The sequence below is a fragment of the Candoia aspera genome, chromosome 3 (genome assembly GCF_035149785.1).
Source record: "Candoia aspera isolate rCanAsp1 chromosome 3, rCanAsp1.hap2, whole genome shotgun sequence".
Classification (NCBI taxonomy): Eukaryota; Metazoa; Chordata; class Lepidosauria; order Squamata; family Boidae; genus Candoia; species Candoia aspera.
Genome location: NC_086155.1, coordinates 155,909,348 through 155,924,879, shown reverse-complemented (window position 1 = coordinate 155,924,879; position 15,532 = coordinate 155,909,348). Strand labels below are relative to the sequence as shown.

Genomic DNA, 15,532 nt, shown 5'->3' with positions numbered 1-15,532 from the left:
TATGTACGTTTATGCATATCTGTATCTTTGTGAACTGCTGAGAGTGCTTTGGGATTGTGGTGGTCTGTAAATGTGATTATCAGTAATGTGCAGGGCTTTTTCCTGCCTCATTTAACCCTGAAAACAGCCTTGTAAGTTAGGGGAGACAAAGAGATAGTTAATTGGCCCAAAATAACTCTGTAAATTACATAGATGAGTGGGGTTTTAATTTAGATCTTCCCAGTCCTGTATCCTTCAGCAAAGGATTGTTATCTTGTCGTGGTGCTGGAGCTTGAGCACCTCAATGATGCCATGAGCTAAACTGTGAAGGGCCACCCAAGACAGGAAGGTCATGGCAGAGAGGTCAGACTAAATGCGATCCCTGGGGAAGGTAATGGCAACCCACCCCAGTATTCTTGCCATGAAAACTAAATGGATCAGTACAACCAGACATATGTCGGTATACCATGGGAAGATGAGACTCCCAGGTTGGAAGATGGTCAAAATGCTACTGGGGAGGAACAGAGGATGAGTTCAACTAGCCCCAGACGTGATGACGCAGCTAGCTCAAAGCCGAAAAGATGGCTAGCAGCCGACGGTGCTGGTGGTGAACGGCGAATCCGATGTTCTAAGGATCAACACACCATTGGAACCTGGAATGTAAGATCTATGAGCCAGGGCAAATTGGATGTGGTTATTGGTGAGATGTCAAGATTAAAGATAGACATTTTGGGCGTTAGTGAACTGAAATGGACTGGAATGGGCCACTTCACATCAAATGACCACCAGATCTACTACTGTGGACAAGAGGACCACAGAAGAAATGGAGTAGACTTCATAATTAATAGTAAAGTGGCTAAAGCAGTGCTTGGATACAACCCAAAAAACAATAGAATGATCTCAATTCAAATTCAGGGCAAGTCATCTAGCATCACAGTGATCCAAATATACGCCCCAACCACAGATGCTGAAGAAGCTGAGGTAGAGCAGTTCTATGAGGATCTGCAGCACCTACTGGACAACACGCCTAAAAGAGATGTTATTTTCATCACGGGAGACTGGAATGCTAAGGTGGGCAGTCAATTGACACCTGGAATTACAAGTAAGCATGGCCTGGGAGAACAAAACGAAGCAGGACATAGGCTGATAGAATTTTGCCAAGACAACTCACTCTGCATAACAAACTCTCTCTTCCAACAACCTAAGAGACGGCTTTATACATGGACTTCACCAGATGGACAACACCGAAATCAGATTGATTACATCCTTTGCAGTCAAAGGTGGCGCACATCTCTACAGTTGGTAAAAACAAGACCTGGAGCTGACTGTAGTTCAGATCACGAACTTCTTCTTGCACAATTTAGGATCAGACTAAAGAGATTAGGGAAGACCCACAGATCAGCTAGATATGAGCTCACTAATATTCCTAAGGAATATGCAGTGGAGGTGAAGAATAGATTTAAGGGACTGGACTTAGTAGATAGGGTCCCGGAATAACTCTGGACAGAAGTTCGCAACATTGTTCAGGAGGGGGCAATAAAATACATCCCAAAGAAAGAGAAAACCAAGAAGGCAAAATGGCTGTCTGCTGAGACACTAGAAGTAGCCCAAGAAAGAAGGAAAGCAAAAGGCAACAGTGATAGGGGGAGATATGCCCAATTAAATGCAAAATTCCAGAGGTTAGCCAGAAGAGATAAGGAATTATTTTTAAACAAGCAATGCACCGAAGTGGAAGAAGACAATAGAATAGGAAGGACAAGAGACCTCTTCCAGAAAATTAGAAACATCGGAGGTAAATTCCAGGCCAAAATGGGTATGATCAAAAACAAAGATGGCAAGGACCTAACAGAAGAAGAAGAGATCAAGAAAAGGTGGCAAGAATATACGGAAGGCCTGTATAGGAAGGATGACAATATCAGGGATAGCTTTGATAGTGTGGTCAGTGAGCTAGAGCCAGACATCCTGAAGAGTGAGATTGAATGGGCCTTAAGAAGCATTGCTAACAACAAGGCAGCAGGAGATGACGGCATCCCAGCTGAACTGTTCAAAATCTTGTGAGATGATGCTGTCAAGGTAACGCATGCTATATGCCAGCAAATTTGGAAAACACAAGAATGGCCACCAGATTGGAAAAAATCAACTTATATCCCCATACCAAAAAAGGGAAACACTAAAGAATGTTCAAACTATCGAACGGTGGCACTCATCTCACATGCCAGTAAGGTAATGCTCAAGATCCTGCAAGGTAGACTTCAGCAATTCATGGAGCGAGAATTGCCAGATGTACAAGCTGGGTTTAGAAAAGGCAGAGGAACTAGAGACCAAATTGCCAATATCCGCTGGATAATGGAAAAAGCCAGGGAGTTTCAGAAAAACATCTATTTCTGTTTTATTGACTATTCTAAAGCCTTTGACTGTGTGGACCATAACAAATTGTGGCAAGTTCTTAGCGGTATGGGGATACCAAGTCATCTTGTCTGCCTCCTGAAGGATCTGTATAACGACCAAGTAGCAACAGTAAGAACAGACCACGGAACAACGGACTGGTTTAAGATTGGGAAAGGAGTGTGGCTGGGTTGTATACTCTCACCCTACCTATTCAACTTGTACACAGAACACATCATGTGACATGCTGGGCTTGAGGAATCCAAGGCTGGAGTTAAAATCGCTGGAAGAAACATTAACAATCTCAGATATGCAGATGATACCACTTTGATGGCTGAAAGCGAAGAGGAACTGAGGAGCCTTATGATGAAGGTGAAAGAAGAAAGTGCAAAAGCTGGCTTGCAGCTAAACCTCAAAAAAACCAAGATTATGGCAACCAGCTTGATTGATAACTGGCAAATAGAGGGAGAAAACATAGAGGCAGTGAAAGATTTTGTATTTCTAGGTGCGAAGATTACTGCAGATGCTGACTGCAGTCAGGAAATCAGAAGACGCTTAATCCTTGGGAGAAGTGCAATGACCAATCTCAATAAAATAGTTAAGAGCAGAGACATCACACTGACAACAAAGGTCTGCATAGTTAAAGCAATGGTATTCCTCGTAGTAACATATGGCCGCGAGAGCTGGACCATAAGGAAGGCTGAGAGAAGGAAGATCGATGCCTTGGAACTGTGGTGTTGGAGGAAAATTCTGAGAGTGCCTTGGACTGCCAGAAGATCAAACCAGTCCATACTCCAAGAAATAAAGCCAGACTGCTCACTTGAGGGAATGATATTAAAGGCAAAACTGAAATACTTTGGCCACATAGTGAGAAGACAGGACACCCTGGAGAAGATGCTGATGCTAGGGAGAGTGGAAGGCAAAAGGAAGAGGGGCCGACCAAGGGCAAGGTGGATGGATGATATTCTAGAGGTGACAGACTCGTCCCTGGGGGAGCTGGGGGTGCTGACGACCGACAGGAAGCTCTGGCGTGGGCTGGTCCATGAAGTCACAAAGAGTTGGAAGCAACTGAATGAATAAACAACAACAGTCCTGTATCAGTCTAGCCACAACAATATATTGCCTCTTAAATGGGTCATTCTACCAGCCCACTTTTTCTTTTCTGTCATCTCTTTCCTTTCCAGATTCATCAAAACAAAACAATGGCCAAGGACTGGGCTATGCCAAAAATTGGCACTGTGTAGTCTCATGCACCCCAAAGTCTCCTTTTTATGATCTTGGGAACAATTTCTAATCATAAGTGCTGAAAGGTAATCACAAAGTTTCCTTTCATTTTTAGATAGGAAAGCTGCAATGTAAGCCTTAAAACAGACATACCAGCGTTAAAAAACAGTTTCCCCAAACTTCCCTCTTTTCCCACCTCCTCCACAGCCCTTCATCGCCCCCTCCCAGATGTTAAGGGTTGCCCATTCCATCACAAAACTGGTTATAAGTGCCTTCCTTAAAGTTGCAACACTGAGTTCGCATCATCACTGACATTAGTTAGCATTTTTGTCTAGTGCGCTATGTGAACAAAACCCCCGAACTTAGTTTATCGTTTACCGTGCCGTGCGAAACTGGATAAGCGCTGGAGAAAAGTATAATTAAGCATAGGTAAGTGCGTTATGCGAACACCACCAGTGAGATGACACACAGACCACGACTGGGGTGGTTAAAAGGAGAGCTGACCAGCGATAGAAAGACCCTCACCTTCGTCAGCTGCTGGTGAATGATTTGCTTTAGCTCCGAGGCTTTTTCTGGCGGCAAAGCCATGTTCCCCAACTGTCGCTACAGAAAGCAGAAGTCGCGTTAATTCCCAGGAAAAGGTCCCTTCGCCATCTCCGGGAGCGCAACCCCAACCCGCCCGCGCCTCCTCCCCTCCCGCTCACTCGCCCGCTCGCGCCCAGTCTCAACTCTGCAGAGCGCCCATTGGCTCAGTCGTCAGCCAACCAGCACCTGACCTCCCACCCCCAGTTGGGCAGCGGCCTTTCATCCCAACCGTCTTTCCAAAGAGTGCTGGGTGAGGTCTGTCCTAAGTAGTCGCCTGAGAAGAGCCGCGGCCCTTTCTATTCCTGCCCTTCCTCCTAACCCGCGTCCGGCAAGCAGCTCGGGTAAAGCGATGTTTTGATGTTGTTCTTCCGGCTCCACTACCGCCTTTCAATAAAGCTGTTGCTAGAGAGGAGAGAGGTTGACAGGCACCGTTCGAACACCTATTCCTGCTGAGGATAGTACAGGACCCAGGACGTAGAAACCGGCACGCTTCTCTCCCCGTTTTGGATCGCTACGAGGTGGTATTTCGTGGCTGTTTGTTGTTTTCTCCTTCCTTGCCGAGATGTTCGTTTCCTGTTACGGCTGTGCGTGCTCCGATTTCAAAGGCTTCACACTCCTTATGGTAAAATAAACATTCACTCCTTATGGTAAAATAAACATTCATTTTCTTGAGTTTCATAACCAGGTACCTCTTACGCCGTTGTCCGGGCAACCAGCGAGTGGAACAACTGCGCGGCGTTTTTGAACTCTGACCTCTTCTCACCTCTGCATGGTGAGGCCTGAGAGGGATTTTAAAGCCTTGGGAGCCCGCACGCTAAGGGGTCATGGATCTGTCTTTCTCCATTTCCTTTTTTTTCCTTTTCTACTCACTGTAATCAAAAAGGCTCATGATGGCTCACAATACGATCGTTGCAGTCTTCTAAAATAAATCTTTATCATTTTAAAACAATTCTATTTTGATTGGATTTTTTTGAAAAAGAAAAGGAGTAGAAGCATTCTTCCCAATAATCAAAGCAAAGAGATACAGAACTAGTAATCGGATTTTTGCAGCCCAGATATAATAGCGGTACCTGAAGTTTCTAGTCTCGAGGGAACCGAATGTTGGACTAATGGACTTTTCATGTGGTCCAGCAAGTGTTCTCATTTTAGGATTTTTATCAATTAACAACTGTAGTGTGTTAAAAACCCATTATGTCATTGAGACCTTCCGAGATTGCCTGAAACCTTTTGATTAAGTCTGTTCAACAAGTTTTTGCTCAATTGGTGCTGTTAAAGTCCCCTTTTCCAAAACAGTCACTTTGAGTTTTGCCATGGAGGGTCCTGGGAGGTTGAAAGACTCTGATAATTTGTCCTTGTTTTGAGTCCTGATGTCAAATATGTCCATTAATTTTTTTCTATAAAATTTGTCCCAAATTCAGAAGTTCCTTGCTGGCATTTGATGGCATATATCACACTGGAGAAAGAATATGTGAAGATACCTCTAATCTTGTGTGTGTGGCCCACAGTCCAATTTGGAAGTATGCTTACTTTCCCAGGAAAATGACAAAAGTAAATAAGAATAGTAGTGAGTGTTCTACAAGAATGAAGGGCAGAACAGAATGAAGGCACTATTGGGAATGACAGATAGTATTCTGGTAAATCAGTGCTTTGTAATCGTAATCATGTGGTCCTCCATGATAAAACCATTTTTTGCAATAAGCCAAGGTCTGTCCCCAGCAGCATTTTTGAGAGAGCATACTCTTAAAATTCCAAATGTACCCACCAATCTGAAAAGTTTGGGGACATCTGCTTTAGATATATTAAAAGTTAATTAGGGGAATATTACTCACAATTTAACATTATCTTTCTTCCAAAACTGAGGTGCTTTTTCTGTATAGTTTTGTTTTTATTATTGATGCAGAACGTTTAACTTTCTAGGCTGAACCTGAATAAAATGTTTTGAACCAAATACTGAGCACAAATAATTTTGCAGTGATGTTACTTCTGTATAGGAAATGTGTGAATTTTGGAAGATGTACATATAGTCAAAATTTTTAACTAATCACATTTTGTGCTACTCCCATATAAAGTTAAATAGATGTACAATATAATGTACATGTAATTTTTCAGTTCAGAAGTATTCAATTATCTGTAAAGTATTTGAGCTTTGTTGCAATGCAGCATATCAATGCTAAAGTATATAATCCATTTGTCTGCAGTTGATTAAGACATTTTCATATGAAGAAAGACATATTTTATTTCAGTAATTATCAGGCTAATATATAAATATGTTATTTCCCTGAATTAATTCACAACAATATTGTAATATAATGTGGATTTGCAAACCTACAGTGTAAAATAGATACATAGCTAATTTCTTATTTCTTTATTTCTAGCAAATTAGAAATAGTAAATATTTGAGATGATGTAACATATGTTTGTTTCTTAACTAATTCCAGCCGGCTGTATCAGTGGGCAATGTTGGCCAGCTGGCTATAGATTTAGTCATTTCTACACTTCATTTACCCAAAGTTGGTTATTTTTATACTGATTGTCTTGTGCCAATGGTTGGAAATAATCCATATGCAACAACAGAAGAGGATGCAACAGAACTGTGCATAAATGCTGAAGGTAGGTGATGTAAATGCAGTCATGCCATCACTAAGCTGGGCATTGATTCGGTGCTTGAGATGTATGATATGATCTATTTCAGGGTTTCTCAACCAGGGTTCCATGGAACCCCAGGGTTTCGGGAGAGGTCACTAGGGGTTCCCTGGGAGATCATGATTTATTTAAAAAATTATTTCAAATTCAGGCAACTTCACCTTAAAGAAGTAAGTTTCATTCTTTATTTTCAGTTTAAGAATACCGTTAATGCATATATAGAGGCCTACACATGAATAATTTTGTAACTTCTGGCCTATATTTGAGCTTGAATGTGCAAGGGTTCCCTAAGGCCTGAAAAATATTTCAAGGGTTCCTCCAGGATCAAAAGGTTGAGAAAGGCTCATCTATTTAGAGGCTGTTGCAGAGTAGTCCCATAAACAGCATTGTAATGACTACCAAGATGCAGCTGGAAAAATTTAATGCTTTCCTGAGTTTGCTCAAGCTATTATTCGTAAAGAGATTTTCAAGTATCTTATTTGGCTTTAGCATTAATTTCTCCAATATAGAATTTTTATAGAGACAGTTCTTGATTTTGGAATATGAAAAAAAATGATTTATATTATAAACTTTTGTGCCTGCCAGACTGGGGTGTAAGATATGTGACCATAAATTCAGAGTGACCTAGCTAAATTGTTCTTAATGCATGCATAATGTAGCATAAAAAAATTCATTTTTTAATGAATTTTGAGAAAATGGAAAGCACTCATGAACGATAACAGACTATGCTTACTCTTCAGTGTAATTTATGGGTTTTTGTGAAAGAGTAACAGAAACTCTCTCCACGACCAGAATTCGATTCTTGGGTAGCCAGCTCAGGTCTACTCAGCCTTCCATCCTTCCGAGGTTGGTAAAATGAGTACCCAACTTGCTGGGGAAGGTGACGACTGGGGAAGGCAATGGCAAACCACCCCACTATAGTCTGCCAAGAAAACGTCACAAAAGTGGCATCCACCCAAAGGGTCAGACATGACTCGGTGCTTGCACAGGGGACCTTTCACCACACACAAGGTTAAATTAGGTATATGCTTTGGCAGAGAAAATATTTTGAATACTACATTGCACTACTTAAAGTTTAGGCTCTCTTTTATGTATTTATTAATAGGAAATTATTAGTTCAAATGTCCCATTTTCATCCCCTTCAGTCTTCTTGATGATGAGCAATATTTTTAATTTGAGGCAAAAACTAAACATTAAAATTTTTGGAATTTGCTGGGATTGCATACAAAAAATGTGCATGCTAGGGGAAGCTTGATAATAGGTATCAGCCATAGCTGAAAGATGTGTTTTGTTTTGTCTTAGTGATATTCTAATTTGCAAAATAAATGAAATAATAATTTCAGTTTTTACTTTTTTTCTTTCACTCTTCCATGCTCTACCTTCTGCAGTAATACAAATATTTTTAAATATTATTTTAACCAATTGGATTCTTCTTCTTATGTGTCCCTTAACTACTCAAGACCTTGATACAAGTAATTTAGTCTGATCATTTTATTTTTTTTATAGGTGAAATCCTAATCAGTTAGTACCAAAATTACTGATACCAGTGATCCCAAAGCTCAGAATCATTATGAGATTTCAGACATATTGAAAACTGTACAGGAGCATATAAATGATGGGTGTTTATAAAACTTTTTCTGTTTTTGTAGGAGGTTGCTCTCTTGTTCTGAATCTTTTGATTTTGTATTAGATCTTAGACAAATAAGTCTTTTTACAGTATTGTTAAAATGCAACAGAGGCATGATTGCAGAACAATGCTGACCCCTCCTAAATTTCCTGGCATCAACTGTAGTGTGATTAGATAAAGATAATTTAATGTTAGTCCTGATATGTTGCTTATGCTACTTCTTTCAGTGTATGCAGCAATGTCAAAAGAATTGGTGGTTCTGCAGATCAGATCACCATTCATAAAGGTGCGTATGTCCACGTGGGATTGTGGAGGGTTGTCACGTATGATAGCATATACATGGCATAAGCATGAAGAAAGGCACAGAAATACAAAGGAGCAGGCAAAGCAAAACCACCTGATCACCTTGGAGAGAGAGGAGACAGATAACAGAAACCAGACTGTTGTCTTTCCTTTGATGTGAATGGAGGCGGTATATGGGCACAATAAATGCCATTGTTTATAGTACATGATGTTAGTATTTCTACTTAGGGCATATTAGAGTCCTAATATGTACAGAAGAATGTAGAGGTGCTGGGATAGCCAAAGTAAAGTCATCCCATAGTGTTATCAGATATAACATTCTACCTGTAAAGGTCACAGTATGATTTACATTGGTTTCTTTTTGATTCTTGTATAACTGTTCTGGGAGTGTATCACCCATACCCTAGCTTAGTTTGGGGCTCTTTTGCATTGGCTGAGAGCCCAGTGATCATTGTACTTGTGCATGCCAGTAAAAGATATTTTGTTGCACTTTTCTCCAAATGCTCTGGTTTCTTATTTAAGTGGGCATTTTTCCCACAACAGGGATATTGAAATTATTCACTTTAAATTGAAACTAGAAGATCAAAAATCTTCATGTCAAAGTTGAATAATCAAGATTATCCTACAAATAATTGTATCTAAGAAGATTTTGGTAATACAGCTTTACAAAAAGCATCAACATTGTTCCCTCAGTGATTTGCTAGAATTATTTAAATTATTCTGAGTTGATAAAACTGTGTGAAAACTAACTCGATCAGTCAAATCATTTTTATTTTTCACTGGCAATAATAAATAAGAAAAATTTCATTGCATAACTATACAAATTCCAGAATGTTAAAAGTACAGGTAAATTGACATGATTCCATGCAAAGTTCTAACCTCTTGCTTTGCTTCTTGGTGTAATAAAAGAATAAATATAGGCATTTTTGTCAAATACTGCTATCGTGGGTGAAAAACTGTGAATTTTCCAAAGTTGTTCTCTTGTCAAGCAGTCATGCTTATCAACGCAATGACCAACAGCTTCATGGGTAAGTCATTACATATGATGCATCTGTATGCATAAGGCCAATTGAGCATTATACCAATGGACATGTACTTATCTAATAGAAGTTTCCTTCCACATCTCTTTCTGGCAACTCCTCATTCCTTCCAAATCTGCCCCAGTGGGTTCCTTACATTTCCAGAATGGATCTGGTGTTGTAAGGAGGATTGTGAAAGGAAGTAGAACTGTCCACAGTAGAGTTTGTTCTGCTGCCTGAAAAATATTGTTTATATAGTATAAATTTGTGCAGTCCACTCTGTGGTTTAGTCTGCAGTTACTTTTCTGGGCAGATACTTCCCAAACTGATGAATTATTAGTGGAAAAAAAGAGCCCTGATTTTGTTCAGCTCATACCTCTATAGACTGGGTAGTTTTATACATTTATAATATATATTTTAATTTATAATTGGTGGTTGAGTCTACTGTGCCCATTTTACTAATTAGGGCCTTGCAGCACTTAAGATTCAACAGCAAAATGGTGCTTTGGAGTGTGAGGGTGTGCTCATGTCATACCTGCCTGCCATGTCATATCAGTTTGAAGCATCTGTGCCTTTTCCTGAAATTAAATGGCTCTTCTTTGCAGCTGCAGTATGACCCAAGGAAAAACATGTCTAGTTTATGGAGCTGTTAGTTATATGCTAGTTGTTACGCAAGCCCAGGAGAGTCTCTGAGCACACTGATGAAATGGGTGAGGGTCAGTAAAATAAGACTGAGTCATAATAAAATGGAAGCACTGTGGCTAGACATTTTTCTTGTCTAATAATTAGCGAGGCTTCCTGTTTTGAATGGGGTTGTCCTTCTGAATGAAGAGCTGTATAACCTGGCGGTATTTCTGAAGAGAGAGAATGTACAAGGCACTCTGTGGCAACAGGTGTATCTTTCTAGTTAGTTTTCTAGCTGAAACCACTTTTGGACAGGGTAAACTGGCCACAGTGATCCATTCATTAGCAGTCTCAAGGCCTTTATTGCAGTGTGCTGTATGTGGGGCTACCCATAAGGTTGACCTGGAGGCTGTAGGCAGTGCAAAGTGCTACAGCTGCAACTTGGTTGCTGAACAGGACAAGCTACCATTTGCTGAAAACTGCCAATGAGCTACTGATCTAAGTTTGGTACTTGTAATGATGACATAACTGTCAGAGCACCATATGTACTGCCCATCAGCTAAGTTATAATAGGAATGCTGAGGATATTGCATCTGAAGGATTTTGTGTGCTGCCAATCAAGAGGGGCATTTTCAGTCCAAGCAGCCTGGTTGTGCAATTCCTACATTCAGTGACAGGTGGCACTGAGCCTTGTAAGCTGAGCCAGTACTGGGTTAAGATGGAGGCTTTTGGTTAAATAGGTACTGCCTTGCCTTCAGGTTTGGTTTGGTATTGTTGCGTTGTGTCAAAGAATTTTTAACTGTTTATGGGTTTAAATACATAGTTTTAGAAAGATATTCAATGAACTATTATTTAACATATATTGCTAACTTAGTGTAAATTCTTTAACAGATTGTTTCCCCATTTTAGGGTTGTTTTTAAGTGAAATGAAAATATTTAATTAAAAAAATTGTTAACCACCTATTAGAGCTACTTCAGTTAGATTTGCTAATTAACTTGTTCTTTTGAAAGGTCACAGTTCTAAGTTTTGCAGCTAAACTTACATTTTATGGTTAATTGACAGCACCGCGTTGCGATACTTGATTTCACCTGCTGTTGAGAAAACAGTGGGAGATGTTTTGGAGAGACTGAGTGGCAGTGAATTGGAGCAAATACCAACATTTCCCGGAGTAAATGATGATAAAATATTCTATATTCCAGGAGGCGGTATTACAAAACTATTGTTCACAGAGAGGTTGGTGAGACAGTAAAGTTTTAATGTTAAAAAGTAACATTGCATTAGGAATTCTCTCCTTCTTCTTCTTCTTCTTCTTAAATAGCAGGTTGTCAATGGATCTTTGTTTGGATCCAAAGAATCACGAAACTAAGTCTGAATGACCAATCATGCATTAGAGTGTTGTTTCTCAAATAATAGTGTCTAATTGCATAAGATTGTTTTCTGCAACTCAGGGAAATTTCTGAACCAATTTATGAAATGGAAGTAGCATAGCAAGTGGGATTCAAATTCCCCCTGGTCTCTGCTAAACTTTTAGGAATAATTAAAATAGCCCTTTAGATCTTAGTCTTAGATTCAAAAATAAATATTTCTAGTATGTTACAATTTCCTTTAGAATGCCTGTTTTGTGTACAGAAGCAATAGATTCCTTGCTGAATTTGATAACAGCTACTTTTAAGAAGTTAATTATTATGCTAATTAGACCTTTCAAATAAAGCCTCTGCTTTAAGTTCACAACATGGGCTTTCATAAGACTGACAAGTTCAGTTTTCGAGTGGTTAAAAAGAAATAACTGACTTTTCCCAGGCTTCATGCAAAACACGAATGGTAATACTTCCCTTTCTTCTGTAACTGTATTTAGTGCTGAATAAAAAGTGTAGGAAGGAATAAAGTATAGATATATTTTTTTATGATTAAGGAATGTCACCAATTAAACTGTTAAGTGTTGACTAATAAGTGCATGGAATGGATGAGAGAGATGTTTCTCTCAGTCCTTGAAACATATTGAAACAGTGCTGTGTGCATGAAAATATCACTGTCAGAAAACAGGAAAACTCATTTATACTTTGCTGAATTCTCACTTAATTTTCTGAATGATAAAGAATAATTGTAACTTTTTAGTTGGCAATTCTAAAAAGAGGTGCTTGTTTTATTTACTCTGTGTTGGGAAGTGATTACAGCCCTTTGAGATTGACTAACAGGCTGGTTTCTCACATTGTATGAAGTTATGGTTTGTTTAAACCTGAGTATTGAATAAACTACAGTGAATGGGTTTATACAATATGCTAAGTTGTACAGTGGGTTCACAAACCATAGTACCTCAGTTTAACAGCTTAATGGGCTAATGGGTTTTGTCTTCTAATTCAAGTTTTGCAAAGTATCTTCCAGCCTGAATGCATGTTTTTAACAAAACATGAATGAGAGATAAAGGATTGTAAAAATAAAAGGATTAAATAGAAAGTAATACTGTAAAACATAAACTACGTAATTTGTGTTGTGCCATTTGGCTCTAAGAAAAGGAAAGATGGGTTAATTTAACAGTATTGTTTTCTTTTGAGATAAAATAGTTCTTTAAATATATAATGTATCCTGCTCCTCTTGTATTCACAATTCAAGGCACAATTTACACCCCAGATAAAGAGAGTTTGCTCAATTTCTCACATCCTTTCTTCAATGTACTTTTACTCCAGTTGTTCAAAAGGAATTCCATTGGTGGTTTTGCTGAAGTTCTGCTCTGAAGGAGATAATATACCTGATGCGCTTGCTCTTGCTGACTACCTTAATGAATCTTTACAACTAATTGCACCTCAAGTAAGTATGCATTCCATTACTTTGATTTGGGAAGTTAAGGAAGATTCTTAAGCATATTGCATGAGATTGATTATGGGCCCAGAATTTGTTTGATTGATTGATTATTTATTTATTTATTTATTTATTTGACTTAAAACACCATAATCTTGTGACTTTTGGTGGTTCATTGAAATAAAAATATAAACACTATTTAAATTTAAATAAATATATACAACACTATTTATATTTATATTTAAATTAATTCAAATTAAAACAGTATCCCAATAATAGCTAAATTTCAGTGGTTCTGTGTTAATTAATTAGTTAAAAAGCCCTCCAGAACTTTATTTTAACCAATTTCTGGAAAGCCAGCAGGATTGCAGCAAGCTAAATTTCCTATAGAAGGCTACTCCATAAAATGAGGATTGCAGTAGAAAACTATCTCCTTCTAGACTTGCCTGTTAGTAATGGAGATTATCACAAGTTTTCCTGTGGTTCCTGTGGATGGATCAATTCTGATAGAAGGATGCAGTCCTTAAAGTTTATAGTATACTATTAATCTGCAACTGCAAATTAAGAGAGCTTAGTAGGAAAACTCAAAACTACCATTGTGTCATAACGATCCCAAACTTTGCAAGATTCTTCAGAATAATTTAAAAACTATTTGGTGATATAGGCAATAGTTAGTCCTTGCTTAATGACCCTTATTGGGACCGGCAACTCCCCTGGTAAACAAAGCAGTCGCAAATCACATGACTGGGACTGTGTTTTCCAGCTGTAAAGAGACAGGACTACTCATTTTCACATCTCTGGCTTTAGTTTGCCTCCTAACCAGTCCCCCGCTCTTTGGAATGCTTGAGTGCCTGCTTATGTCTTGTACACATTGAAAACAATGCGATTGCGCCACAGTCCGGGGCTGGGAGCCGTGGGCTAGCTATGCAAACAGCTTACTCTCTTGAAATCCTTTTCTCTCCAATCTTGTCACTCTGCCAGGGGGTTGGGGGAAAAAAGCAAGTGATTTCTGTAGGCAGTTTCTCCTTTGCCTGACCCTTTCCTGCTGCTGGTGTGATCACATTGCTTTCAATATGTAGAAGAGCAAACAGCTTACTCCCTTGAAATCCCTCTCCAATATCTCTGCTCTGTGGGTCGGGGGGAAGAAAAAACTACAGGTCAGGTACAGGATGTGTACTGACTGTAATGGCGATCATGTGACTGAGGGACATTGCAAAGGTCATAAATTACCTGTAGTCAATACTTCTTGATCCATTAGACCACTCTAACAGTTACTACATACTAAGTTAAGCATTTGGGTTAATGGAATTCTACTGCTGGAAAATAATTTGCTTTCTACTTTTTAAATCAATAGAGTAGCAGTTCTCAAGCAAAATCTTCACGATGGAAAATACCAAGTTCCTGGAAACTACTTTTTGGTAGTGGACTCCCATCTTCATTGTTTTAAATCATACATTGTTTTCTATATAGCCCACTTGTATACAATCAAATTTGTATTTTGGAATCTACAGGTCTATGTAATCTTATATGAAACTAGTGATCACTTGTCACATATATTTTAACTTACTTTAGCAAACTTATTATATGAAAACTGGACGAAGTTGCACACAAAATAAATCCTTTCCATATTTTTGGTTTAAATATTGAAATGTTCCAGCTTCTTCTCATTATTCGTATTTAATTTCTTCTGTCTTAGCGTAATGAAGAAAAGCTTAGCTTTCAGCATGTATACCACTCCCAATTTTCTGTCACGTGAGGGTGCATGTAACATTTGGACAAGAGGCATTATAGGTTATGTAGTGATCTTGTAAATATACTCAGAAAATCTTGTACAAAATAATGAAGCAGATTTTAGAAAATCACAGGCATTATATTTGACTTAAGTCCAAACTCAGCCTTGTTAAAATAGGGATTTGAGGCATATAAAGGTCTATGTTCATAGTACAGGTACAGAGATGGTTTAGCTGTAAACTGGGAACATGTGGTGTAGGTTTTTAAAGGGTTACTTTTAAAATTTCTTTCTAGCTTTAACGCTCAAAACCTAAGTGCCCAAAGGAGCTGTTCTTATGTTAAGAGCAGCTGTACGTACTTAAAAGGAAAGGAATGGTCTTTAATATTGTGTTATTTGGCAATTGTATTTCTAAGCTGGTTAAGACAGTTACTAAAGAGGAAACATGGAGATTCTCAAATACAAAAAAAAACACCCTGACTTGTATGTTTTTTTATTTCCTTGTTGAGTTTTTCTTTAAACAAAACCAAAAGTATTTCTCTGTGACCAATAGCATTCATGCAAGCTCCAGAGTTGTTCCCAATTTCCATGTACTTGTCTAAAAATATAATCACTCT

The 15,532-nt window shown here is 38.7% G+C and overlaps 2 protein-coding genes across 2 annotated transcripts in view; one reads left to right on the top strand and one right to left on the bottom strand.

Annotated features, from left to right (window-relative positions):
• CEP76 (centrosomal protein 76) overlaps positions 1-4,282 on the bottom strand; it is a 28,051-nt gene extending 23,769 nt beyond the window's left edge. Inside the window, exon 1 of the mRNA XM_063299079.1 lies at positions 4,114-4,282. Coding sequence (XP_063155149.1) covers positions 4,114-4,176 — 63 coding nt within the window. The 5' untranslated portion in view covers positions 4,177-4,282. The remainder of the gene's footprint in view (positions 1-4,113) is intronic.
• Positions 4,283-4,414: 132 nt separating this feature from the next.
• On the top strand, positions 4,415-15,214 carry PSMG2 (proteasome assembly chaperone 2). The gene is made up of 7 exons (XM_063299078.1): positions 4,415-4,795; positions 6,612-6,783; positions 8,671-8,729; positions 9,656-9,774; positions 11,453-11,623; positions 13,075-13,195; positions 14,541-15,214. The coding sequence occupies exons 1-7, from the start codon at positions 4,736-4,738 to the stop codon at positions 14,631-14,633; spliced, it is 795 nt and encodes a 264-aa protein (XP_063155148.1). The 5' UTR covers positions 4,415-4,735; the 3' UTR covers positions 14,634-15,214.
• Positions 15,215-15,532: the final 318 nt, after the last annotated feature.

What these genes read in the sequence shown, in the direction of transcription:
- PSMG2 (XM_063299078.1), top strand. Translation starts at nt 4,736, where the DNA reads ATGTTCGTTTCCTGTTACGGCTGTGCGTGCTCCGATTTCAAAGGCTTC. An exon ending in TCAGATCACCATTCATAAAG is followed by an intron (nt 8,730 to 9,655) that starts GTGCGTATGTCC and finishes GTGTAATAAAAG; the next exon opens with AATAAATATAGGCATTTTTG. An exon ending in TACAACTAATTGCACCTCAA is followed by an intron (nt 13,196 to 14,540) that starts GTAAGTATGCAT and finishes TTAAATCAATAG; the next exon opens with AGTAGCAGTTCTCAAGCAAA.